The 26,525-nt window shown below is 39.0% G+C and overlaps 1 protein-coding gene across 1 annotated transcript; it reads right to left on the bottom strand.

Moving 5' to 3' along the window:
• Positions 1 to 732: 732 nt before the first annotated feature.
• Positions 733 to 25,780, bottom strand: CLPTM1L (CLPTM1 like). Its single transcript, XM_083881148.1, has 17 exons — positions 25,592 to 25,780; positions 24,568 to 24,668; positions 23,068 to 23,257; positions 22,170 to 22,312; positions 20,142 to 20,220; positions 16,254 to 16,371; positions 15,691 to 15,785; positions 14,101 to 14,185; positions 12,874 to 12,977; positions 11,450 to 11,515; positions 10,398 to 10,448; positions 9,655 to 9,737; positions 7,941 to 7,975; positions 7,596 to 7,651; positions 7,470 to 7,514; positions 4,229 to 4,344; positions 733 to 3,000 (listed from the first exon to the last, which is right to left on the bottom strand). Exons 1-17 carry the CDS (start codon positions 25,763 to 25,765, stop codon positions 2,922 to 2,924), a joined length of 1,620 nt encoding a protein of 539 aa, XP_083737274.1. The 5' UTR covers positions 25,766 to 25,780; the 3' UTR covers positions 733 to 2,921.
• Positions 25,781 to 26,525: the final 745 nt, after the last annotated feature.

The raw sequence follows: 26,525 nt of genomic DNA on the forward strand, positions 1-26,525 counted from the left end.
AGAACAACTACTGGTGCCGAGGCTGCAGCTTGGCAGTATCCACAGCCCCTGCTCCAGAGGGACAGAAGCACAGCAGAGCAGACTTCTTGAGCTCTGTTGGTAAGAAAATCCTGCCTGTGCTGCTGCTGTTTTGTAAATCCATTTGTCCTGTGGCTCCTGAGGAAAAAGTCCAAAGGGTGGAAGGTTGCCTCCTGGAGAACAGTAGCAGGAAATGATGAGCAGGAAGCAGCAGGGTATGGAAGTGAAGAGCCGTGCAGGAATAGAGGCATTGTGCCAGGGGCCAGCTATACCCAGAGTCCAGGCAGCTGCCTTTTGTCACTTATGTCCTTAGAGAATCAGGACTGCACTGCTAAGTCCTGGGCAAGAGCAGCTTCCAGAAGCATATGATAGTTTTCTCAATTCTAAAACACCCCCAGCCCCAACCCCAAATTACACTAATCTTTTAATTTCCAAAGCCATTACAAGCCTAATGAAGATGAGAATGTGAGATGGTCACCTAGTTGCTTACAACAGTAAATCCCATTAAAAGTGAGGAAGTTTTAAAGTTACTCTTGAACACTAAAAACAGATTAGAGATACTGATTATCCAGCATGAGTTGGTTCACATACAGAACCACATTTTTAGCTGATGTCATTACCACAAGAAGAAAGTTAAAATATGTAATTCAGTATCTCCAAAGTTAATACTTAGTTTTTTTTACCACCTTTCTTTCCAGTAACAAAAGGTAACTCTTTATCCTGTATGCCAAGTCTTTTATTTGGAAATGGAATGCGTAAAACAATGACTTGAACAGAAAAGTCTTGTTCCTTTTAAAGACTTAAAATGGTTTTATGACTATTGTATAGGATATCATGACGGCTGTGCCAAGAAATGCAAGACAGAAGACCAGTAAACTCACAGTACATAAAAGTGCAAGAGCAATTTTTCAACAGCTGTGTACAAAAATGAGCAATGAAACATTGGAAATACCCAGATACACCATTCTGGACTTTGTGCAGCTACTCTAGAAGAACCAGTTATTTGGTTGTTTTGAAATGGCACAAAAAGGGAACGTGCTTATATGCATTCTTTATATCAGGAAAACTTTTCATACACGTTTAACTTAATGTGAAATATTCGTTTGCTTAACAGCAAAGAGCTCATTTCAAACAAATGCAAAACAGGTACAAGATACAGCCAATGCAAACCCAGTTTTGAACGGACTTACTTAGGTGTGTTTAATGCTAAAATCAATAATCTGTAGTTACAATTAACAGCATAAAGAGCCTTTGACATTAACAGGAGGTAAATATTCACTTCAAGACTCCTTTCCATTGCCAGCAGTGTGTAAGGAGACTTCAGTATAGGAAAGACTGTAGTCTGTAGCAAAACACAATAGGCAGGCACACTTCTGTATCTTTTTGGGACCCAAATATTTATATGGTCAGACTTGTGCAGTATCAGAACTGGATAAAATCCACTTCACAAAGTAGTTACAGACTACAGAAGCTGACCTGTGTTCTTCAAGGTTATTCAATGAGTATTTTCAATTCATGACAAATTGCAGTTAAATAGCCTTGCACAAACAGCATGCAATTTAAGAAACTTAAGAATCATTATGGCTTATTTGTAAACTTACTGACCAAAGCAAATCTAGAACTGGAAACTAGAATTCTGCCTTTTGGATTTTTAAAATTGTATTTTATTAGCTGCTGATAGGAATGCACTCTGTATTTCCCTTACTGTTACTAAGAAACTTGCTTTTAAAAATCTTTGAAGATTTTAAATTTAAAATTTTTCTAACCATTTTTAAAAGTGGTTTCTAGATATAGTTGTGGAGTTTGGATTTTAGTATAATAAAATTACCTGATGATCTTTTACAAATTTGAAAGAAACAGATCAAAATACCTCCCTTAATAAATTCCATTCCCATGGAGTACAGATTTTAAATTGTATTAAAGGTATGAATTGTTCTTTACCAGGCTATTTTTTTCTCTGTATCTGTGTAGTTTGTTGAACCTGTACTTGAGCAAAATAATCTGAATGATGTGTGTTTCATCTGAAAAATAGGACAGGGCAGAGAGGAAGAGGGGAAAAGACTGAGGAATTATTCCCTTTGAAACACAACAGAATTGCCTAGTAGGGCACTGCAGTACCAAATGATGATGAAATTAAGAAGCACATAACAGTGGTCTGCATTACATGAATATCTGCTATGCCAAGAAATCAGGTTTGTCAACAATGCAAAAAGATTTCTATAAACTTGCATACATATTGAAAGAAATCATGTTACAGTTTTTTCACACCTTCATTTATTTTAAGAAAACTGAAACCCTCTGCCATATTGTGGGCCAAGAATGTGGTGGAATTTGAAGTTTAACACCACCATCTACCTTACCCTGTATTTCCAACGATGTATTTTTTTAGCTACGAATTCACGATTTTTACAATTTCTATTATCTCCATTATCAAATGAGAATGATTTGTAAGTAGAATATAATCCAATATGATGCCTTTTATTTTTGACAGCCCCCAGTTTGGCAATAATCCTTGATTCTGCTGTAACACAGTGTCTTGTTTTTTCAGTTTTCATAGCCTAGTGGCACAGGCACCACAGTTTCAGTTTGTGAGTTGTCTTAAAAACACAGATTTGGATCTTAATTACAATGGTCAAGATGCTTAGGTTTTCACTGAAGAGAAGCTGAAATGCAGGAAGTTTACATAATGTTGTCTGGCAGACTGTGTGGAAGGAAGAGGGTCTTGAAAGAGGAGGGTATCAAAACTAGAGTTTGGCAATATAGAAGATGTATTGTCCACGTAGTTCTGTCATAAGCTTTAAAAATACTCTGTTTAAATAAGTTTTTCCTTCCTTAAGACCAGGTAATACATAAAGCAAGTAAGAGTCCAAGGGTCAGAATCTTCTTCAGTTCTTAGTTATTCTCTATGAGCCTTTTTTTTTTGACTTTTCTTCGTAAGATTCTCCAAACTCATTTACTCTGCTCTTATCCACAGGATAAAGCCTGGCAGAAAAAAACCAAATCTTTAGTTACATTACAGTCTCCTATCTGAAGGAATTAAGTAGCTCTGTGATGCTTAATTTTAAAAGTGAATTTCTTTGTCATCGTATTCTCTATTCCCATTTGTGGCAAAACCCAACATCTTTCTGCACAGACATATCAGCTTCTTCACAATATGACTCAACCACTTGTGTCATAACAGAACCTTTTAAGAGCTGTATTAGCTCCCCTAAAGCTTGGCTGGAGTCTTTTCTCAAGCAATCCAGGATACCTCTCAAACTTGTAACCAGTGCCCAGCCCCTGTCAGAAGCTGCTGACCTCTTAATTTCTACAAAAGTAACAATAAACAAAAATGTTTATTCTTGGGAATGTGAATACACTTTCTGTAACCTCACTATGAACAGTATTTCATAAGTAGTGCATGTAGCTTTCTTCCCCACCTGATTTTAGTTACTTAAAGAATCTGAAACTTGACAGGTACTCAGCTTACAAGAGAACTTGATAACTTGTTTTTGCAAACCAGATAAATAGAAAAGCAGAGCAGGGCAGTCCCACATCAGACAACACCCTTCACTACTGCCCTGCAGAGCCCTTGGAGAGCATGCATCACACATTGAGTATATGGAGATGTGGCCCCTAGTAGGGGTTAGAAGCCCAGAACTTCCAAGTGGGTTTGTGAACACAAGCTTAGGAATTTCTCTCCTTCCCCTTATTTCAGGTATTTACGTCTCACATTTGATTTTTTTTTGTTTGTTTGTTTTGTTTTTGTGGGTTTTATTTTTGTAGTTTTTACTTGGAGTTTTTTTGGTGGTTTGTTTTGTTTTGTTGTTTTTTTTTTTTGGGGGGGAGGGGGGTTTGCAACTTGCAAATCTGGTGAAAAGAAGGATGTTGTGGGGAGGGAAAAGGGGTAACTGACAAAAATTCTGAGTACTGTGAGAAGAGGAATTTTTTGACTACTCTGTATCATGTCCAGGATTACTGTCAGTTATGGGAAAATGTTTTTGCTCTTCTCATTTGTCTTGAGATCTCCTTTGCAGGGTGCCCTGCTCACCATTCCCTTCACTAGACATACATGTAACTACCATTATCCAGACCATACTATACTATATTATACATTATTACAGTATAAAACTTCTTCAAGTCTATCCCAGTCTATAGTTCTTTATAGCAACAAGACTGCAACCATCTGTAGCATTGTAAAAACTGTAATGAATATTAAAGAAAGTTTTACCATCTTTGGTAGAGATAGACCAGGAACACAACATCATCTCTAAAGCAGGCGAGCCTGTGAGATGTTGGCATAGTGATGATAAAAGCAAATATATCATCAATAAAGGTGTTGAATGCCTACAAATAAAAGAAAAGTATACTTCAGTTGGATGTGAAGAAAGGAAGTCATCACTCATTCCAAGTTAGAAGCTTCCTATGTTCTTCTGTGGGAACACAGACTTCCTCCAGATTTATAACAACACTTAAAGGTTATGCTGCAAAACTAATTAATGAAAGCTTTAAAATGTCTTCTTTTAATGAAGACCATATTGTCTACTACAGATTACAAGTTACAAGTAAAAAGGAAGTAGGACTGTTTCAGGTAAGTGAGAGTATTGTCATGGGAGGGGAAAAACACAGACTCAATTTCAGAGAAAACTTCAAAAGAAACTGGAAAAACCCCCAGACTTCTGTTCATTCATTACTCAAATGACAAGATTTACAAAATGTCACTTGACTTTCGTTTTCTGTAGAAATTTTTCTAAAAGTTTATTAATTTATTACTCTTAAGAAGATTAACTTGATAGCCTTGGAAAGATTTTAAAATATTTTCAGTGCTTTCCTGGAAGTAACCATGTCTTGAATAATGGATTGATAATTTTCTACACCATTTCCAGTCAACTAGGGATACTGTAGGCTCTATTTCTGCAGCAATAAAGAAAGGTAATTTAACCAAAAGGCAGCTCCTCTGGATCTGGCTCTTGGCTACAGGGAGGGAAGGCTGCACACATCAACCCTTACAGTGCACCAGCCCTAGTACTCATGGTGCAATAAACAGTTTCAACTCACTAAAAACATTGGGAAACAAACCCAGCAAAGAATATTCACTGTTGGGTTAACAAACAGTCAGTTATGTGGCTCCTTTCAGTTTAGCAAGCTCTAGACTAATCCATACCATAAGAAGGAGGCAAGTGATATAAGCACAAAATTCACTCTACCAAATGAACCAACGTTTATACAGTGGAAGAAAATACCAGCAGAAAATGGGGGTGTTGGACAGGACAGAGTTCTGATTAGTTACAATGGGAGAGCTCTTTCTGTCAGCTCAAAATGAATCCACCAATCTGAAATGACTGAAGAATATGGCTGGCACTTCTCAAGCCTGTGCAAAGGATTGTCATGGAGCAAAAATAAAAACCTTGGCAAGCTGGAAAAGACAGCCTTTCCAAGTAAACACCCAAGTGAGTGATCCTACAATGACAACAGGAAGAAAAAACTAAATGTCCACCCTTCAGGCACACAGGCAGTCTTTGTAAGCCGCTGCAAGTGAATGCACCAAGGCAGCCCATCCAGTGTTTAGACTGGATAATTTTCTTTTGAGATTACCTCACTTGAATATACTCTTTATTAATGATGAAGGGCATAAACATAAAACCCACAGAAACTGGAAAGTCAGAGTTCAAATTAAGAAAAAAAAAAACCAACAAAGCTCTCTAAAACAACAATCACAGGTGAGCCCTCAGACTCTTCTTTCCACTTCAAGTGAAGAAGAGAGCAAGGAGCTTTAAATATCTATTAAAAATGTAAAATACTCCCTCCAAAGCTCTCTAAATTAAACATAATTAAAAACAAAAATAGACTTCTTTCTCCACACACAAGCCTTTGTTGTGGGTAGCCTATGGCATCTAAACAGGAACCATAAATGCTCTGCAAGAAAAGGCTGTTCAGCAAGGTTGTATTGATTTAAAGGTTATTTGCTTGAATAACCTCCCTCTATTGTTTATTTAACTGCTGATGCCTCTGCTCAGTTATTTTCTTTGGTGAAGTAAAATTATGAAATTACTTCCCTAATATACCTTTTGCTCCCTTCTCTTAAGAAACATGCTGATTTGCCTAGTATATGCCTGAAATACTGTGTTTATTGTTGGTTTTGTCTCTATTTCCACATCAAACACCGCTTATTTGCTATTCTGCTACCAGCTACATTTCAATCTGTTTTTCTAAATGCACTCTTGCTTCCTTAAAAACAGTAAGGCAGCAGGAAGTTGGACAATTGCTATAGGCTCATAGAAATGGAAAAGCCTTTGAAGTCTCTTTAGATGTATGCATTTTAGTTCTTTTGTCCCAAATCTTCTGTTCAGAATTGGACACCATTCCTTGAACAGTTTTTAACACTGTTCCTTTAAAGTACAGATGTTCTGGAGAATTGTAATATATCATCACAAGGGAAAAATGAAAGCACCTATGAATGGAAGCTCAAGTAAAAAGGGTACATTGTGATGACATCAAGGTTTTGATCCCAGCACATCCAGCCAGGGTTTCTCAGAACACAAAGATCAGGAAAACAAGGCACAGTAAAAAAACCTAATGACTTGGATTGGTGGGAAATGATAGTGAAAACAATATCAGCTCTTTAGGGCTACAAGAACAAAACTAGCACATAGTTACTAATTGAGAGAGAACATAGGAGACATGGGAACTCAACAGTGGGTGTCCCTTGTTATTCACATCAGCATATGGAATCCTGACTGGGATACTTGGGTCTATCATTTTGGTGTCTGAATACTATATAAACCACTTGGACACACAGGTGGGTTCTTGTGGATACACAGCTATCAAAGAGTTAGTGAACTGGTTTTGTTTTTAAACAAACTAACTTTCCCCTCCAAGGTCTGCTATTGATATTGAGCTTGGCTGCAGCACTGCATTATTTCCTACCAGGGCAGTGTAGGCAGTGGGGACACCACAGTGCAGACCCTCTTTCCCCATGGAACAATCCCCCTCACATCTGTCCAGAAGCTCACAATTACCACCCTAGCACAGAACAGTACATTCACAGTGTACATTACTTCACTCTCTGGCTGCTCCTGGAACCTGGCAAAATAAGGTCTTTTAGCATTCCTAACTCTTTCTTGAGAACTATCCCTGGTCAATGATGCAATGATGATCTTCTTAAAATAATGCAATTAACTGAGACTGATACATTTATCTGCAAGAACAACATCTGCACTCATGCAAAACAGCCAACAGTACAAAAAGCAGTATTTTCATAAAAACTAGGACACAAGTATTCTCATCATATGGCAGTCATTTTGAAAAATGAAAATTAGTGTGGTTTTTTTTTTTAAGGACAGTTGCAAACAAGTTCAGTTTTTAAAATAAAAAAAGTACTGCCATCCTTAAGCTATTTGTTATTAGGCTTTTCTTACAGAAAGTAATTTTCAAAATTACTGTACCCAACTTTAAATTAGAGCTTTACTTACTTTGTATGTGAAAGCCTTCCATGGTAAGTGTGCAACAGATTTCATCTAGAAATAAAAATACCAAATTGTAATAAAGTCTGGAAGAAGTGACTGAAAAAACAGACTTCTATCACTTTTCAATCTTACCTTGTAGTTTACAAATAGCTGGGGCAGCATAAACAGGAATCCAAAAGCATACACTCCTGAAGATGAAATATGGAAAACAAAAAAAAGCACAGATGCTCATCACATGACTGTAAGTTCATAATTAGTAATTTACACTCATTTTTTTCTAAAGAGTGAAGATGCATCTAATTCTTTTGTTCACTTTGGGTTGATTATTCTCCTTTTTTCAATCACTGTGATAATAAGTTATAATAAGTTTTGGCTCCATATTACACTGATCCAAATGACAGCAGTTCATATTCTACTTTTGAGTCCTGGCCTTCATTTGAAGAAATATGAATAGAGAAGAGAACAGAATGGACTCACCGTTGACAAAACTGTTAATCAACCAGGAGTACCAGCTACAAACAAATAAGAGAGTACAGTTATATTTCTCTTCAGCCAAAATTATAACACATCCTATACACCAGTGCACACTGACTACTCCAAGAAATGGCTATGTTAAAAATTACTCCATGCAAGAACTAAATACCTCACATATTCCTTGGATTAGGAGGGGCTCCAGAGAAGGTAGTTTAAACAAATAATGCTTATCAGTCCATACAAGTGCAATGAACCCCGGCTGTATTAAGGTAACATTGTATTTTAAATATTAAAGAGTCACTTAATATGGCACAGTAGGGACTTCTCAAATTTCAAACAAGTACCATTCAGTGCAAACCTCAACAGTAAGTACTTAAAAAAAAAGGTAAATACAAGTAATCTATGTTTTTCCCTCCTTACATCTAATAACCTTCCCAGACATTCAATGGAGCACAATCTTAACAAAATAATGGTAATGCTACAGAAAATGATAAAATTCCATACTTCTGCTTGCAATCCTGAGAACTGTCATGCTCTGGTTACATCATTTAAAATTAAACTTGCTCTGCTGTGTTACTGACACATTAATAGCAACATTACAGTAGTAGCAGCATTTCAGTAATCCACAAGCATTTAGAGAATGCATCAAAAAATGCCTCCAAGATTAAAGGATAATCCACTGCTAAGATTACTTGTTCTGTCACATTTCCTTACTGATTTAACAATGGCAAGAATTCTATTATATGAATTGTTTTCACTTCCTTAAGCTGCAGGTCATAAAATATCTGAAATATAGTATTTTGGAATACCAAACAAATTCAAGAATTTTGTCAGAAAAGCAGAATTTTAAAATGCTGCCTATTTGTTAGCTGCTTACTAAGTCAAAAACCTTTTGAAAAAACTGCTTTTCTAATAGCCCTGAAATTGTCCCAGTTTCTAGTATGAGTGTTACAGCTCATGTATGCAGCAACAGCTTAAAATAACATTAGGAAAAACTACTATTTCTTGTTTTCTCCCATCCCATGTGGGCCTAAGGACTATTAAAAAATGCCTACATGGCCATCACCATGCTTGTGTTCGCAGGTTTTTCCTGCAACGAAGTCTCATGGCTGCACACTTGCTTGCATCTCTCCAAGACAAAATTAACCAGCTGTTTTGAGTGGAAGGGGACAAGGCTTTCATTTGTTCATGAAATATTGAGTGTCCAGCTCTTGCTGAAGTATTACTATGTTGCAGGAAGTCCACGGCTCTAAAGGAATAAAGAGCACTTTCTCAAAAATGCTTTTGTTGCTTGCTTGCCATCGTAGCTATCATTTTTGGGAACAGAGAAACCTCTTATTCAAAGCAAATAACTTTGTGAAGATTTTTGTTTCTCTCTGCTATTGGACAGATTCAACCCCTGAATTCCCTTCACCTCTCCTATCACCACCTGGTCTTCTGAACATCAATGGCAGCTTCCTTTCTCCTCTTCTGATTGACATGAATACAAGCTACTGAATTCTATGCTAAAGTAATATCATGTTGCTTGTGAAAAATAACAGCCTGTTGCTTACAGGATGTTAAAAAACCACCTAGATTCTTCTGCTTTAGAAAGACAGCACAGGGAAGTTTCCAGTTCCTGGCTTATGCATCAACCTAACAACTGATTTCCATAACCATGTAGAAAAAACGGGGAATGTTTCAATTCCATGTAAGATCATTTACAGAGTTACAGTACCTTTTGTATTTGACATTCAGCAAGGAGTAACCTGCACCTCCAATACACAGTGGATAGAGCAAATATGACAAGTATTTCATAGCCTAAGAAACAAGGAAATCATTTGTTAGTTCACATTCTATATGAAAGGATTTTTCATGGCTTTAAATAGAAGACAGCCATATAATTTTTTCCTGAAAATCTTTTTCTATTCTCAAATGTCTGCTATAACTTCCACTATGCTTCTACTTCTAGCAGTGGTGGTGAAAATCCCAAAGCCCAGACAAGCATTCACCTTAGAGCATAGACACCAAGAGACAGCACAAAGATCAGTGTCTAAAAGTAGCTCCCTACTTAACACCAGTGTTGTCACCTATGCTCAATTCCTTTCAGAAATCAGGAATCATGTGAACTTTCCTTTAGTAAAAATAACAAGTACAAATAACAAGTACTAATATCAGTACAAATATCAACATTCAAATTTGTGAGTGGTAACCCTTTCAGATCTCTCTTCTTGTAAGTCACTTGCAATTCTCCTTCTCGCAGTAATGCCTCAACCAGACTCAATAACCAAAATAACTGTTTCACTGTTTCCTTTCATAAATTATCAGAACAAATCTTCACTATCTGATTATCTACACAATGATGATCCATTGGACAACTGTGTGGAAAATGCACTTGCAGAAAAAAAAGAGCAAAACAAGTCAATCAACATGTGACATATACAGACTTTGTGGACTGGAAGTCACAGGATTCCCTCTTACCTGGGCATCATATTCCTCGGTTTTCTTTTCAGAGTCATTGTATGAACCAAACTACAACAGATGAAAACCATAATCACATCAGAACACAGAGGGAAAGCATTTGCTGTCCAACTCCTTACATTAAGCAGGTAACAAAGCTTTTAAAAGCTTCTATATAGGAGAATCATATATTTGTCCTGTGCAGCTACTAAATACAGTGTAAGCAAAAAGATTAACCTGTAACCTCATATTTTACAGCAAACTTCCAGGACTTCTTTGCTTAGAAAAATGAGGTTGAGACAGCAGAATTCACAAAGCAAAAGCAAAGTCAATTAGCTAAAAAATTGTCAGATACAGGGAGCATTTATTAAAAGCCATAACCATGAAGAGGTCAGTTATGGATTATCTCCACATGTCCAGAAATTCTGCCTGCTTAAATACAATTCCTTGATTACTGACACAGGAACAAGCAAAGCCACCAGACGCAGACTTCAAGCAGCACAAAACCCCAGCACTTCTTGTGAAGAAACACTGAATATTAGACAACTGTTTCTTCTACCAAGAAGATAAACTTTCAGTGTAGATTGCACTTTGCCACTGCATTTTCTGCAGTCTCAGCACTTCATTTTACCCAGAAGAATTATCTAAGAGTATACTGTCCCCAGAACATGCCACATCTCCTGTCAGTTCCACAATGGAGAAGGTTCATGAAAAAGAAAGTTTCTTATTTCAAAACTTGATGTTCCTTAAGAGTGCCTTTCCAACAGTCTCACCTATAAAGATTTAGCAGGACTGACAGAGAAGTTCTGAAGTTTCATGCAGCATAAATACATACAAATATTTATGTATGCTTCTTCTGAAGAATTCAAAGAAAGAAACAGGTTTGAAAATGCTTATCCTGCTATTGGAATAAGCCATTCATAGAGAGATGTACACAAGAAACTTTTATAATTAAAAACAAACAAACAAACAAACAAAGACCTTCATTTCCTTAGAAGTCAAGTTGCACAGTAACCTGTAAACAGCTGGATGACTCAAGAGTGTAATCATTAACAGGGCAATATCTACTATACCTGAAATTTGGGTCTCAAACCTTGCCACCTGATTGTCATTTTCAAGGCCTTCTTTACCTTCCAGAGCTGTGATTAGCAAAAACAAAACATGCACATAAAAGATTATTATACAAAGGAACATCTTATGAAGGATTCAGATAATTAGAATCAAGATTCCAGAATACCTATTTTCATTACCCACTGCATAAAGCAGTAGCAGCCTGATTGCAGGACACATTACCTGTGTCTACACAAACCAAATGCTGTGTCATCAAACAAGTACAACGTTGTGAGCCTGCATTATTACATCTCTTTATCAGATGATGTTGTTTAAGTGAAGTAATGTAGTCATTCCAGGATATCTGAATTGCAGTGCCTAAGTGGGGTTAACACCAACATGCACCCCAGGTCAGGCACTTAGAAAATTCCAGTAGTCACCTGCCATGCAAGTTTTTATGTGCCTTTGATGAAGGTGCCTCAGAACTCCTAACAGTGATTAAGTTGGGGCTTATACGGTCATTACATTTCAGTAGTGGACTACAAGCAAAAATCAGTGAATCAGCTGAATTATTTGATTACTTACTCCACAGCTGTAACAGTCTGACCCTAACATAAACCAAAAGTTTCAGTTCACCTGAAAATGTACTCATGTACCCACACTGCTGTACAGATTTGACAACTCAGGCAATGCAGGTCCTCAAGAGAGCTACACTCCCTGAAGCTTTTTGTGGACAAGGTTCATTTGTTTAATTTTACATACATCAATATTTTCTTCTCACCCACCATATATTCCAAACAAAAATAAGGGGGATAGGGTAAAGATGATCCTTTACTGTTATCTTTCATACAAGTGAGAAAATTATTTCTTACAGAATTAGTTTCACTATTTGTATTGCATGAGAAACAGGAGTTAAGTCCAAGCTGTGAAGAAGTTCTTCTTAGCAGACAAACTCCTCTGAGATGTACTGTCCGTATGATTGCTGTCACTTGAGACAGCTGTGTTACCTACAACACACTGACTAGATGTGGACTTGTGGAATCATGCACACAGGCAGCATTCTCCTCCTTTTTGTCCTTCCCCAATCACCTCAGTCGTGGCATTGGCTGTGGGCACACAGCCTGTTCTTTGACAATGCTCCCATGGAGCATTGACATGGTTATACTTGGTTGACCAGGAGTGAGGCCTGTCAGGTGATGTGATCAGTGGAACCTCAGCATCATTCTGTGTTTAGTTTCTACAATATCAACTGGACCATCCCAGAAAAAAATGATAGTTCCAGTTTAGTTATTTGATCAAGGGACACAATCTCCTCTGTCACAGAAAGCCAATGACATGCAAGCTACAGCAAAATTTTCCTGTAACTAGTTTAGTGGGTTCTTTCTACTATAAACTATGGATGTTGCTGCAAATACTGGTACCTGGTGCTACAGCTTTACGAACTCACCTCAATCACTGCACCAATGCCTGCTGGGATCAGTACCAATAAACTTGTTTGTTCATCCAAAAGGAAAAGAAATATTACCACAGTACTAAAGCACCGCCAAAGCACTAGACAGAAAAAAGAAAATGGAAGGCTTATTAATATTTAAATGAATAGCTGAGATGACAGAAGACTGATTGCCTGTTTAGTGCAATTCTGTCTTACACAATTGAAGCATGAATTCCTTCTGTGTACATCTTGATACAGAAACAGCCAGTGATCTCTGGGCAAATAGGGAACAAGAACATTTTATACAATCTTTATCACAGGAGATGAAAGAAAATTGGAACATTTAATGACGACTTATATACTGAAGCAACATATGAGTACAATTAGGAACTACATTCATGATTCTTGTCTCCAGGAAGCTGAAAGGCTGTGAGATGATATACTGTCAGTATTTGAAACTCATTCATTGTTTGTAACTGTTAAGTCTTTTGAATTATTAGAATGCCTTTTTTCCCCCTGGTATTGATATTCCTTACACGTTTTAATATATCTGTAAATATGATAGAATTAGGAATAGTCTCAGGGGTCAAGTGACTCCAGGTTTACAATTTTGCTTCATAATCAAAATTGGAAAAAAGCTATTGGAAAAACCTTCACCTGTTTCTAGGAAGGCTTGGCAGGATGTCAGATCACTATGTTTCTCTCAACTTTCCTATACACAAATCAAGTCAACCCTCCCATGCCCATCCCAGGAGCCTCTATTGCTCCTGTTTACATCAAAGCCCAGATCAAGCAAGAGCACTATGAAACAGCACTTTCCACCCACAAATATTTTGGAACCTGTAGTTATCTACAAAGAACATTGCAGAACAGCATTACCCATGAAAGCACACTCTCTCCACCCACAGAAGTTTTTTTGGTCTTTGTTCTTTTCTCAAAGTACTTCTCTGTTCCTTCAGCAAGGAAAACATGGTAACTAACTCAGTATTAATCTGATTCCCAATTCCAAGACAAGTCAAACCTCCACAGTGACGCAGGTGCTTAAACTCAAGTGATACTTGAGCACAGAACTAACAAAGTCAGAACCATCTGTGTAGACTGTTAGCCATCTCTTCTGTGTACACAAACCATCTCATTTTGCTGTCTCTGTAAACCTACAAAGTGTCAACTTAGAGCAAGACTGAAAACACGCACCATAAAAATAGACAGCATATAGATAACACTTGGTATTCCAGTCCATACCTGCTTTTGTAGACATCCCAATCATGCTCCTCTTTTTCTTCCAAAAACTGATGTCATTTTTAAATGCAAGGAAATCAAAGAGAAGCTGCCAATAGGAAGAAACATTTGCTTGAAACACGCACTAATTAGAGACTAATTAGAGACTGAAAAGGTTAACAATTCATTCAACATTATATTAAAAATCTCCCATTTTAGAAGCTTCAGAAATGAAAATTAAGACTCACAAATACAAGCTAAAAAGAAAATTTGTTGTAGAAGCCCAGCCTCTATCTAAAAGCAGTGCAAAATGACAGGATGAATTTCAAATACTACCATTGCAATGCTGCACAAATCAATGTCCTGTAAAGACAGGGCAACCCATCATAGAGGGTGAAGAATGAAAACCCTGAGGAACCACACACCTCCTTGAAGAGCAGGGAAAAGCATAGTAAATTAAACTAAAAATGCTCTGTACTGGATTGATAGTCAATTTACACTTGGGTAATATCAAAACTTCAGAAAAAACATCTTACAATACAGCAAACCAGGTTTCTTCTGTATTTTGTCACTAAGTTCACTAAACTTCCAGAGCATTTTACAATTCAATTTATTTGTAGGAAGCTTTTTTATTTTCTTCAGTATTTTCATTCAGTATAGTTTTTGGTTATTTCCTTTAAGCCTTCAGTGTCTAAAAAAAAAAAATCAAAGGCAGATTCCAGAAATTCTTGGGTCAGTGGATTTTAATGAAGAAATTTTCAGTTGTTTTTGTGGGGTTTGTTTATGGGAGGTGTTTTTAGTTGATTATTACTATGGAAAATGATACACAAAAGAAAAAAGTATCAGAAAAGCTTGTCCCAGCCTACAGATACCTTGCAACCTGATAAACAGAGTGGAAAAATTAACTAAATATGTCATGGAAGTCTAAGGCTTTCCAAACAAGTTAACTGTATGCAATGTAAGTATAAAGAAACATAACATTCCAAGTTCTTATCTCTCCCAGAGTATGGAACTGTGTTGACTATAACTGTAGATTACAAAAATGTTCCCAGTGTCTAAAAAACCTTGTTCATTAAAACCAAGATTCATATTTAAGCCAATGCTAAGAAAGGGACAAACAACAACAAAAAATAACCACAAGTGCTCCACATTTTACAGGAACATTTTTGTAAGCAATTCTTATCAGCTGATTATTCCTCCAGGGATTAGAAGTCAGAAACTCAAACCCTAGTATAGGTGCCCCAGCTATGCCACTGCAGTGGTAAACCTTGAGAGAAGTCAACAAAATTTGAACCAATGTTGACAGGCATACTAATTCTAGGGGCTTTGGTTCAACTACAATGTAAAAAAAAAGTGATAATTAAGGTAATGTTTTATATTTCAGTCAAGACTGCTTGTTTCTATGTAATTATCTCAAATTTCTGCCTAATTTAAAATTTTTACATTAACTCTGTATTGGAAATACAGCTGACTTGTACCAGAAAATATTTCCATTGCTCTACTGAAATTACTATTTCCAAGAATAATTCTTAATAAACGAAACACCTGAAAGTCCGACACACACACCCTTTTTCTTTTCATAGTATGTACTTCCTAAGAACTAAAACCACTTACATGGAATGCTGCTACGAAGAATGTCAAAGCCAGAAAGTACAAGTTAGTATCAACAAAAATTCCTTTTACTTCATCTGCATCCTTTTCTGAAAATCCTATGAAAAAGAACAAATCACTATGCAGGAAGTACCAGGCAGTTCATTGCTGTTATACTCAAGTCCAGTATGAAAGGAATCTTATGTCACCTGCACAAGTTTTGTCAAGGAATCATAAATCAAAAACACAATGGAAGCTTTATTGGCAAAATCCTAATCTCCCTATATTTTGGAAGTTATTTAGCTTGCCATGAACAAAACTTATCAGCTACAAACCTTTAACTTATGCAATTACAATGTGTTTTGTAATGTTTTAAAAATGGTTAATTCACCTCTGTATTCTTTTTCCCTACCACACGTCAACATATATTTTTATCTTTGACTTAAGAAGCAACAACACAAGATTTGCAGTATTAAATCTCTTCACCAGCTATCCACAAAAAATAAGCATCATCTATGGACACAAAAGATACAAACTGAGGGGTTAGTTGTGGTTTCTTGGCCTAAAGTCATTAAAGGTAAGCATACCAAATTGCTGGAGGGAGTACACAGCATCCTGCATGTGGATCCAAAATCGGAGTTTTCCAAGAGATATTTTGTCATATGAGACTGTAAGAGGTAGCTCTGTTGTTGAACGATTTATAACCTGCATTTCAAAGAGACATGTTTCATTTTTAAGAGCAGAAAAATGGGAACAATTACTTCCATTCATTCTTTTAAAATAAAGAAAGTGATTGTATCACATTATAATTTAATCACACAATTTTAAGAACTGTTTTTTAAAGGGAGTAAGATCTTAAACTTCTATACCATGCTTGAAGTCTTTGTGTTTTTCCCAAGAAATGTTAAATTAGCAGTTTGTTCTGTTGAAGTTCCTATGGCAACCTCACTGTTCCTGTATACAAATGTGTGAAATGGCAGCATAAAGTGGGAAACGTGTGCTTAAGGTAATTCTTTTGACGGTTCTTCTCTGAATGCATATGCTAAGATTGCCAAAAGCAGAATATTACAAAAAAAACCCAACCAACAAATTGTATCCTTAAGGCCACAGTCATAAATTTACTACATTGAGGCTGATTTTGAAAGAAATTGTAAGGGTAGGGAAGCAAGATGATGCCAATAGCTCAGACTAGTGAAAACACCACAGCTAAAGCTAAGTAAGATAACTCTGGGATCTGAGTTGTCACAAAAACTTTCTTCCTGCACACCAAAAAAATCAATCTCTGCTAATCCTACTGTATCATCTACATGTTACTTAACCTGGAAAAACAAAGTCTTAAATTGCCTCAGTTCCTTCTGCATGACAGGTGTCCATATCCAACTCTCAAACAGGTTTAAAAAAAACAACAAAACCTCCTTGTCCTCTCAGATGTTAAAATACTCAGCAACTACCTCAGTACAAGTTCAGCCAGTATGTTTTACATTTCCAAGGATAGCTCAAGACTACAGATTGACAGGCACTCTTTGCAAGAGTTCAAGATCTACTGCTCCAGGCTCCTAATTACTCCAAATCATAATTCCCATCTCAGACCTGCTACTCTACTCTGCATCTGTTTCTACAGTAATTAGTTAGCTGACACCTAGCTGACGTGAATGGGCTGCTTCTGATTCTTGTGACACAGAACAGTTTTAGGTTCCCCACCTATCAGTCAGATGTGAACTGAGGGCTATGTTCATTCTCCCATTCACTCTTTCCTCCAGAGAGTACAACAAGTCTCAATTTCACCCCCCTCCCAAGACTCTGTAAGCTTTTCAGAGAGTGGCAGAACACACTGGCACATGAGGGAGAGGAAGGGAAGCTGAGAAAGTTATATGAATACAGGCAGAGAGAATAGCTTGAGAAAGTAGAACAGCGTCAGGGATCTCTGAACTGAATGGAACAAAAAATCAAGTGTGGTTTGAACTGACTGTAGAGAACACTGTCAAGATTCTACAGCTGTTTACCAAAAACTATATAAACATCTTCCAGACTGCATCTCCTTTTCAAAGGATTCCTGTAATTCAATTTGTCTCATTTATATTTCTCAGTCTATCAAAGACAGCATTAACATTTCTTGGAGAAAGGGAAAAGAAATTTTATCTGTGGAGGATGAAACAACAACAAAAATTTTGCAAATGCCTGGGTAAGCAGCATGTGGCAAATGCACTCTTCACGGACAAAGAATTACTATGGAGGAGTTAGGGGTACTGTAGGGAGAAAATCAGATTGCAGTAGAAGACAGAGATGGGAATTCTCCAACACCAAAAGCAATCTAAAGGTAAGATTAGAAGAATGAATTCTTTCTCAACAAACAACTAAAAGCCCACAAGTGGTGCCTCACAACCTTTACACGAGTGTGCCACTGCGAAGCTTTTGAAAGCTCGGAATGACCAAATCCCTGCAATACAACCCACTCCTGCAGTACAGCATCAGAGCATCACATGTTACTTCCAGCACTCTGCTTAATCAATACTACAAGACATGTGTAAACACTGCAAGTAAATTCGGTGGTACAAATTTTAAAATCATCTCTTTTTTAAATTCTGTGTAATCCCCAAAACCCCAGCATTGGCAATTAGGAACACATAATCTCTAGACAGCAGTACTCACCACAGAAGACCTACATCTTGATCAAAATGAGAGTCAGTTGACAACCCATACAGCCCAGTACAACCAGGAAAAATGCATCTTCAGCTCCACGATTTTACATCAGGCATAGAAAACAGACACTGTCTGTGCCCCTATTTACAGTCAAACGTTAACCTGGCTCCACAAAAGTTGTATTACCTTATTCCTTATTCTTTCCTGCTCTTCACTTACACCTTATTCTCTCACAGAATGTTTACTACAAAGACCATTCTTTCAGCAGGGTTTGAGAGCAGTTTGGCCAGTCACTACTGAGACATCATATCAGCCTGTGCTGAAGGGGAAATTTGCAGGTTTTAGTGGAAGAGTTTTGGCAGCACTTCCCAGGATCTTTAATGACTTTCTAAGGCAGTGAGTTACAACAGCATCAACTGTGACATGCATCACAACTGCAGGAATGTCATTAATAACATGAGAATGCTGAATTTATTTGTAAACAGGGTACATGACTTAACCAGTTAGAAGTTCACATGAATGTACTGAACTGGACTGGATGAGCTGTGATAAAACAAAGGACAACGACCACTAATAAAGAGATTACAAATGTATATCTAAAGAAATACTAGACGAAACTATCTGCTTATCAAGACTTGTAACAAATGCTCAGGAGTTTATTGTGCTGTAGAAATTTGGGTTGGAAGGGACAAATTTGTGAAGATTATCCTGAACACTAAGTAACAAAATCCTTTGAGCTAAAGTAATGAATTGGAGAGACAATTTAGAAGGTTTATGGGAAGCTTACATCTATAAAGGCTTCCAATTAAAAGATGCATAATCCAGACGTGCTCATTTAACAGTTTTGAGACGTTCCCCAAGACTGTTGTTCTCAATAACTCCAATTACCAAACTCCAGTCAGTACAACTGAAAAGAACAGCAAGGCTTAACTAAGAGCTGCTAAGATCAACATGATTTAGATAGATGGGACTGCCATATGTAAACTTTAGTAAAGGAACTGCATCATTTCCTACAGGACAAGAACTGGGCAAAAACTTTTTTTTTCTTCATTGCTGGAGTAACTGAATACTAAAGCAGGTTCCCCATAGAGGCTGTGGTCTCTCCATCCTTGGATATAATCAAAACTCAACTGGAAAGGTCTTGAGAAACTCACTCCATGTGATCCTGCTCTGGGAAGGGGCATTGGACTAGCAATCTCCAGGATCTCTTCCAACTTCATCCTTCTGTAATTCCACTACTGAAGTTTCAAAGTTCTTGTTTATTTGAGTGCACAAAAACATTGGACACACTGTAACACCAAACTTCCAGGTGCTCAAGTTACTCTAACATGATAGAGAGTAGCACCAAGAAATTTAACCAGAAGTGAATTTTGAGAAGATAAGAGAATAGCTACTGACTTATCTCAAGTGTAGCTGCACTACCAGCTGTGGATATTGTCCATATGCCTAGAAGGTATGAGAAGCAACTCTGGGGTGGTAACACAACTTATATTAGGGAGTCAAACTAGAGGAGAATGCTCCTGCCACTGCTGGAGCTACAGTGATGTCCTCCTTATCCACCCAAAAGGCAGAAGCAATGGAATCCAAACATCTTTGATGGAATAGAAGACAGTCAGTGATTGACAGATACTTCTGCCAGAGAGAAGTCTCAAAACCCAGGTCCAGCTTCTGCAGTTACCACGGTAGGTCACATTAAGTTAAATGGTCACTGAGTCATTTTGTGCATTTCTACTTTTTCATTACAGTAAACAACCTATAAGAAAATCTTAATTAAAACAACATTGAAGACTACTGTTAAAACTGTTAAATGTAATTAAAGGTATTCTATTACTCACCATCAAATCTTTCACTCTGTTGCTTAGCTGATCAATAAATAATATTGGAAGGTAATGCACTGTCTTCCCCAACTGAACCCTAGGATGTTCAAACATGGATTTTATGACTATAGTGATCGAAAAAGAAAACTACTTTTATTCAAAATTAGCACTCGTTCACCACTTTCAGATCTACCCAAGCAGAAATTTCCCACCATCTTTTCAGGCACATTTTCTTTTAACACACGGCAAGAAATTAGCCACTAGCCTAGAATCAATCTTTCATTGAAAGATACCACTAGTGAAAAATTTTGTTTGTTTTCACTCTTCTGTAGAAAGACAGAATAAGCAAATAAAAATACAAATGAATTTGGTTGTGACGATGCTGAAGCTTTTGCATGACCAAAGGAAATTTAAAAGTCTGTGGAAGAGAAACATGCTGAAGTTTACTGCCATATATTTGTATCCTTTGTTTCAAATATCCCCTCCTACTGTGACCATGACACCTCTCCAACACCTCCCCCCTGGTCAGTGCCTGGCAGGACATCAGTCTCATGCTCTGGCCCACATGGGACCAGGAATGTGATGACTGATGCACAGACGGGAAGGTCAGATACTACTGCAGGGACTGTACAAGGAGCATCTCTGCCATCTACAGAAGCTCTCATTTTTTGTTGCTCTACCACCTCACCAACCTGCACAAATCCAATAAAAACTTCCTAGCCTTCAAGCCCTCTATCAAATTGGTTACTGTAAAGTTATTTAGCAAATTATGACCTACATGCAATTGCTTTGTCAGCATCTCAGTGAAGTATTTAGCCCAATGCCCTAACAGAGAAAAGTTCTTAAAGTCTTCACTAGAAAAGCAGTTATCTACACTGATAACTTGTGATGTTTTTGTTAAAAATCTGTGGAAGTAGCATCATGGAGATTTTTAAAGTCTGAAAGTCGAATTTTAGCTGTTGACAAAAGAAAGAAGTCTCTAGGCATGCTAAGGAAGACTGCACACTAAACACACAGTGTGCAATAGTAACACAGAAAAGTACTAAATTGAAGTTCAGAAATAGTGCTTGGTTATTTAACTGAAGTGTTTTAGATTTCTATATAATAACTATGATTAAAGCTATTGTTAGTGAAATTGCAGCAGGTTATTTCATATCTAAACTATTTTCCTGTATAATGCAATAACAAAACAGCACTGATGCAAATCAACCAGAAAAAAACTTCCTCGTCCACCAACCCCAGTCCAACAACCCCTTCTGGTTATGGGTCTGTCTGTTCTGGCTGGAAACCCATCCCAGAACCCCAGGGTCTGCTGGTTAACCAACTACTTCTGGATTTAAGAGGGCACTTGTAGAGAAAGGCATCAACATACAGCAGCACAAGCACTACTTATATGCTTGAGACTGGAAGTGATTGAAGCAAGCTGTGAGCAGAAGCTACTGCCTGAACACAGGGGCCTAAAAACCCATACCCGTCTGTTAGTATTTCCTTGAGGAAAATGACATAACGTAGGAATACACACTGTCAAAGTAAAATAAAGGGTGAAAAGAAGATCTCCTAGGAGATCAGCTGTGCCTCTTCAGCACTTCCAGTTTGTACAGTTTGTAATTTGCAGATGAGGGATAATTAGAAAGGGTCAAGGGATGGCAATTGCTCTGAAGGCCAGAAGGACAACTGGAGATCAAATGGGTTTGAAGTCTGCTGTAGCATCCTACCTGTGCCTCTGGAGTCCTGCTTTGCCTTACTATGGTAACTACACACAGAAAAAGTATTCTAAACTCTGAGCTGCCCAGGAACCAGGTATCTCCAATAAGGCTTTCTAGTACATAATATCTTAGCAGCAATTTGTCACTACCAAAATGAAAGCATTAAGAGCATCTGTTCTTGTCCTCAGGTGCCCATTTAAACAAAATAAAAATACTATAAATAAAATAAAATTAAAATACTAAACAAAATAAAATACTAAAGAATGTCAAGGAGGATTTTTGAAGAAATGTGCCATAAGTATATAATATCATATCTGACAAAATTAAGTCACTGACTTACATTTTCATGTAGCGGTGAACATCAGCAGGGAGGGATGATCCATCAAACACAAAATCTTCCACCATGACATTTAAAGTTAGTCTTGACCTCCAGTGAGAGACAGGCTCATCCAGGGCATTGGTCTGTTTTTCTGCTTCAATTTGCTTTTAAAAAAGAACAAAAATACATAGTGTTAACTGATGCAAAATTTTGAACAGGGTAAACACCTAACTCACAGAATACAGGGAGTCATTAACTGTACTAAAAACCAGAAGTCCACTAAGAAACAGCTTACCTTAATTTTGACCAGATCAAATATTTTGCTCATATTTGACAGAATGGATTTTAAAAGCCCACCACAATCTGACACTGAAAAACTTCAGCGCCCATTCACAGCCATGTTCATCAAGAAGGAATATTCACCTAATATCCACCTCGGGAATGTGGATACTATTAAGAAAAAAATCACTTTGAAACCAGGACTGTCCAGTAATCAGATGTTACTTCAAAGCAGTCAAAACGATGTGGGTGATCAACCAAACATTATCTGTTTGTCTTCATATCTTATTCTGCTATTTTACAACAGCAAAGCATATTATTTCACATGAATTCAATTCACTGTAAAAAGCAGCACCGTGCTGTTACAGAGCAATACAGTATTTCTACCAAAATTTGAAGCAATTATTGTTAACTAGGGAAGTGTTTTAATCACTAGCCAGCATTTTAAAGAGCTCTGTCTCTGCTCTGCTGAGTGGTCTGCTATTAGCATGATAATCAAGAAGAGGATTTTGATTTTTTTTTTCTGTTGTATCATCATTAGTTTAAAGATGCAAGCATGGCAGATACTAACACTAGAAGTGTCTGTCAAAGAAATTACTTATTTTGCAGATGTTCTTCTATAGATGGACCACACACCTACCTGTGTGTCTGATTCACCCGTGAGCAAATTAATCTCTTCTGGTTTGGGGACCATGTAGGTGGTCAGGGGGCTCACTATATGCACCTGCTTGCCATCGTGCCAGGGCAAAATGCCAGCATGATGAAGAAATACAAATGCATATAATGTGCCATTATTTCGGGTTTTCTTTGGTACAGAGACATTCACCGTCCTAAAATACAAAATAAATATATTATGAGATGACATAGCATATGCTGAAATATTTAGCTACTACTAAACATTTGGGTTGCCTGGACAATTACTGCTGGCTAACGTGTTCCATGGCTGGATGGGGTCATTTCTTATACTCCAGTACATATCACAATATCCGCATTTCCAAACATTTACTAATATATATATTTACTATATAGATTATACTATTAAGATAGTTCAACCTTTGTCCACTTCCTACTTTATCACCCGAGACAACACAGTAAAGTCCTCTGCATCATCAATTCTTCTGTTGCTTTCCTCTACTGATAGGTCACAGGGCCAGAATTATGATAGCTCTTGAAAAAAACCAGTCTTCATGTGCTGAAGATGCATCACAGATCGTATACATGATACAAAGTTTAGAAAGAAAATCACGAAGTTTTGCCATGCACTTTGCATTAATAAAACATCTTCTCAGCTATGGCATGCCAAGCACACAACTCTAAACTGGAGCCCCAAACCATGAAGTCACTCTCCTCATACTAGCCAAGAAATCATCCTACTTGCACCCTTGCATAATGCCTCCTCTATTCCTGTAGCCTTGCTCAGCTTATTCTGCTCTGAATATTTTCAATGGCTTAGCACACTCTGTCAGTAAAACAGTTCTTGTAAGGTCTGTCAGAAATGAAGTTCAATATGGCCTAAACAGCAACCAATAAGTTCTTCAGTCACAGAAAATGAAGAGAGTAAAATAACCTTGGAGACTATGATAAGAAAGTCAAGAATGAGGCAATTATTTTAAACAAACAAACAAAAACAAAAGTGAGACAGCAAATGTGAAGAACAAACAAGTGGTTCCAGCCATTTTAGTTGTTCAGAGGCATATGTGGAATGCAATGTTCTGCTAAAAAATTTCTCAAAGGGCACATTCTTAGCACCAATAGCCCTTCAGAAGATCCCCAGACTATCCAAAAAAAAAGGTTTCCTCATGCGATTTTTAGCAGAGAAATAGTTATGGAAGAGTGTTGCTAAAATACACAAAAGGAGAACATGGTTTGACATCTAAGTCCTGTTCCAGGTCTGATGCCACAGCAATTAAGAACAAAACAAAACACGTAGCCAGTGATCTAATCACATCCACCTGTGTGATTAGAGGCAAGTCTCAAGCACTTCCAGGCACATTTGCCTTTAGATTTTCTCAATGGAAAGTAATTTTTACTATTATAAGCAAGACACACTTCTGCCAAATGCCTGCCTATAGGGGTGAAAACAGCACACCGATCCAAGCTAACCTCTGATACCCTGGATACTACTTGTCCAGATCCTTACCTTTCAAATTTGGACTCAATATCAAAATCCTCCACGTTCAAAACGAGATCTATATTACTCTCAGTACCAATGCTTGACCGTGTAGTAGTGTACACGCTTAACTGAAATCAAAACACAGCACAGAGAAATTAAGAGTATGGAAATAAATTCGTGCATCACTACTTTTAGAGTATAGGTCTGTCTTGTAGCTTCACTAATTCTCCCAGCTGCAGGAAGGTTGTATAGACAGGGAAAGAAAATCGTGTGCTCAAAAAGTCTTTCAGCTCCTTTTGGGAGCAGAAACACAGCCACTAAAAACATTTTAATGGGATGACATGTTCTGGAAGTTGAAGGAAGTGAAGCCATATCACAGAACCAGAGACCCTGTCAGTAAAGGAAAGGGTCTCTGTCAGGGCTGGAGAGGAGCCCTGGAGATTACCTTGTCCAAGCCCCTGCCAAGGCAGGGTGAGCTAGGGCAGGTAACACAGGAAGACATCCAGATGGGTTTGGAATATCTCCAGACAGGGAGACCCCACCATCTCCCTGGGCAGCCTGTTCCAGTGCTCTGTAACCCTCAACATAGTGAAGCTCTTCCTCACACTGAAGTGGGAGTTCTTGCGTTTTAGTTTATGGCCATTACTCCTCATCCTGTCGCCAGGCCCCACTTAGAAGAGTCTGGCACCATCCCCTTGGCACCCATCCTTCGAGATATTTATATGAATTATTGAGATCCCTTCTCGGTCTTCCTTAGACCAAACAGACCCAGCATTTCTTCCGCAACGCTGCCCTAACCAGTACGTGTGTGACAGCAGATGTACGAAATCGATAAAATCCACCGAGCCGCGTCCTGTCCGTGCACCGGCCAAGGGAGCTCTCTCTCCACAAGGCCCGGCACTGCCCCGAGGGCGCGGGAGCGGAAGGGAGGGAGGGACAGGGGGCAGAGGGCAGGGACAGGGGGCAGGGACAGGGGGCAGGGACAGGGGGCAGGGACAGGGGGCAGGGACAGGGCTGTGCCGAGGGGCCGAGGCCGTGCCCGCCCGCTCACCTGAAGCTTGGGCTTCCGAGCCAGGTAGGGCCAGACGCACCCCCCGGCCGCGCCGTCCGCCGCCGCCGGGCAGGGCCGCGTGTAGACGATGCCGTACATGACCCAGCAGGTGTGCGCCACGTACACGGCGAACACGCCCACCACCAGGCTGGTGAAGGAGCTGCGGCTCAGCATGCTGACAGCGCCGGTGCCGATGGCGGCCGCCCCCGCCCCCCGCCGCAGCCCCGCTCGGGATCCGCCGCCGCCGCTCGCGCATCCCCCACGCGCCGCCCGCCCCGCCCCACCGGCCCCTACGTCACTTCCGGCGGTGCGCGGGAGGCCCCGCCCCCTCCGGCCCCGCCCGCAGCCGGCCCCGCCCCCGGCGCGCGGCACAGAGGCAGGGCGGGCGGTAGGGGGCGCTGTGCGGGCCGGCTCGGGCTGGGCGGGCCCAGAGAGGGCAATGGACTGGTGAGGGGCGGGAGCGCAGGGCCCTGTGCGGCAGCTGGGGGAGCTGGGCGTGTTTAGCCTGGAGAAAAGGAGTCCTGGGGGCACCGTATGGCTCTCTACAGCTCCTGAAAGAAGGATGTAGCCGGGTGGGGCCTCTTCTCCCGGGTAACAGGGTGAGAGGGCACAGTGTTAAGCTGCACGTGGGAGTTCAGGTTGTACTTCAGGAGGAATTGATTAGGTGTTGGAATGGGCTGCCCAGGGAGATGGAGCTGGATGATGGATCACTGTGAGGTGTTTAAGGAAAGACTGGACCTGGCACTTTGTGCCGTGCTCTGGCTGATGTCAGAGGTTGGGTTCGATGGTTCCAACTGAGGGGATTCTGAGTGACTCTGTGATTACCATCATCATTATCACCATTATTACCGTCAGTCACACTGCTCTCGTTGGCCTGAGCTACCAAACATTGTCTGTCCCTCAAGGGAGCTGAGAAGGCTCTTCCCTCTTGGCT

The sequence above is a fragment of the Zosterops lateralis genome (genome assembly GCF_965231275.1).
Source record: "Zosterops lateralis genome assembly, chromosome: 1".
Taxonomy (NCBI): domain Eukaryota; kingdom Metazoa; phylum Chordata; class Aves; order Passeriformes; family Zosteropidae; genus Zosterops; species Zosterops lateralis.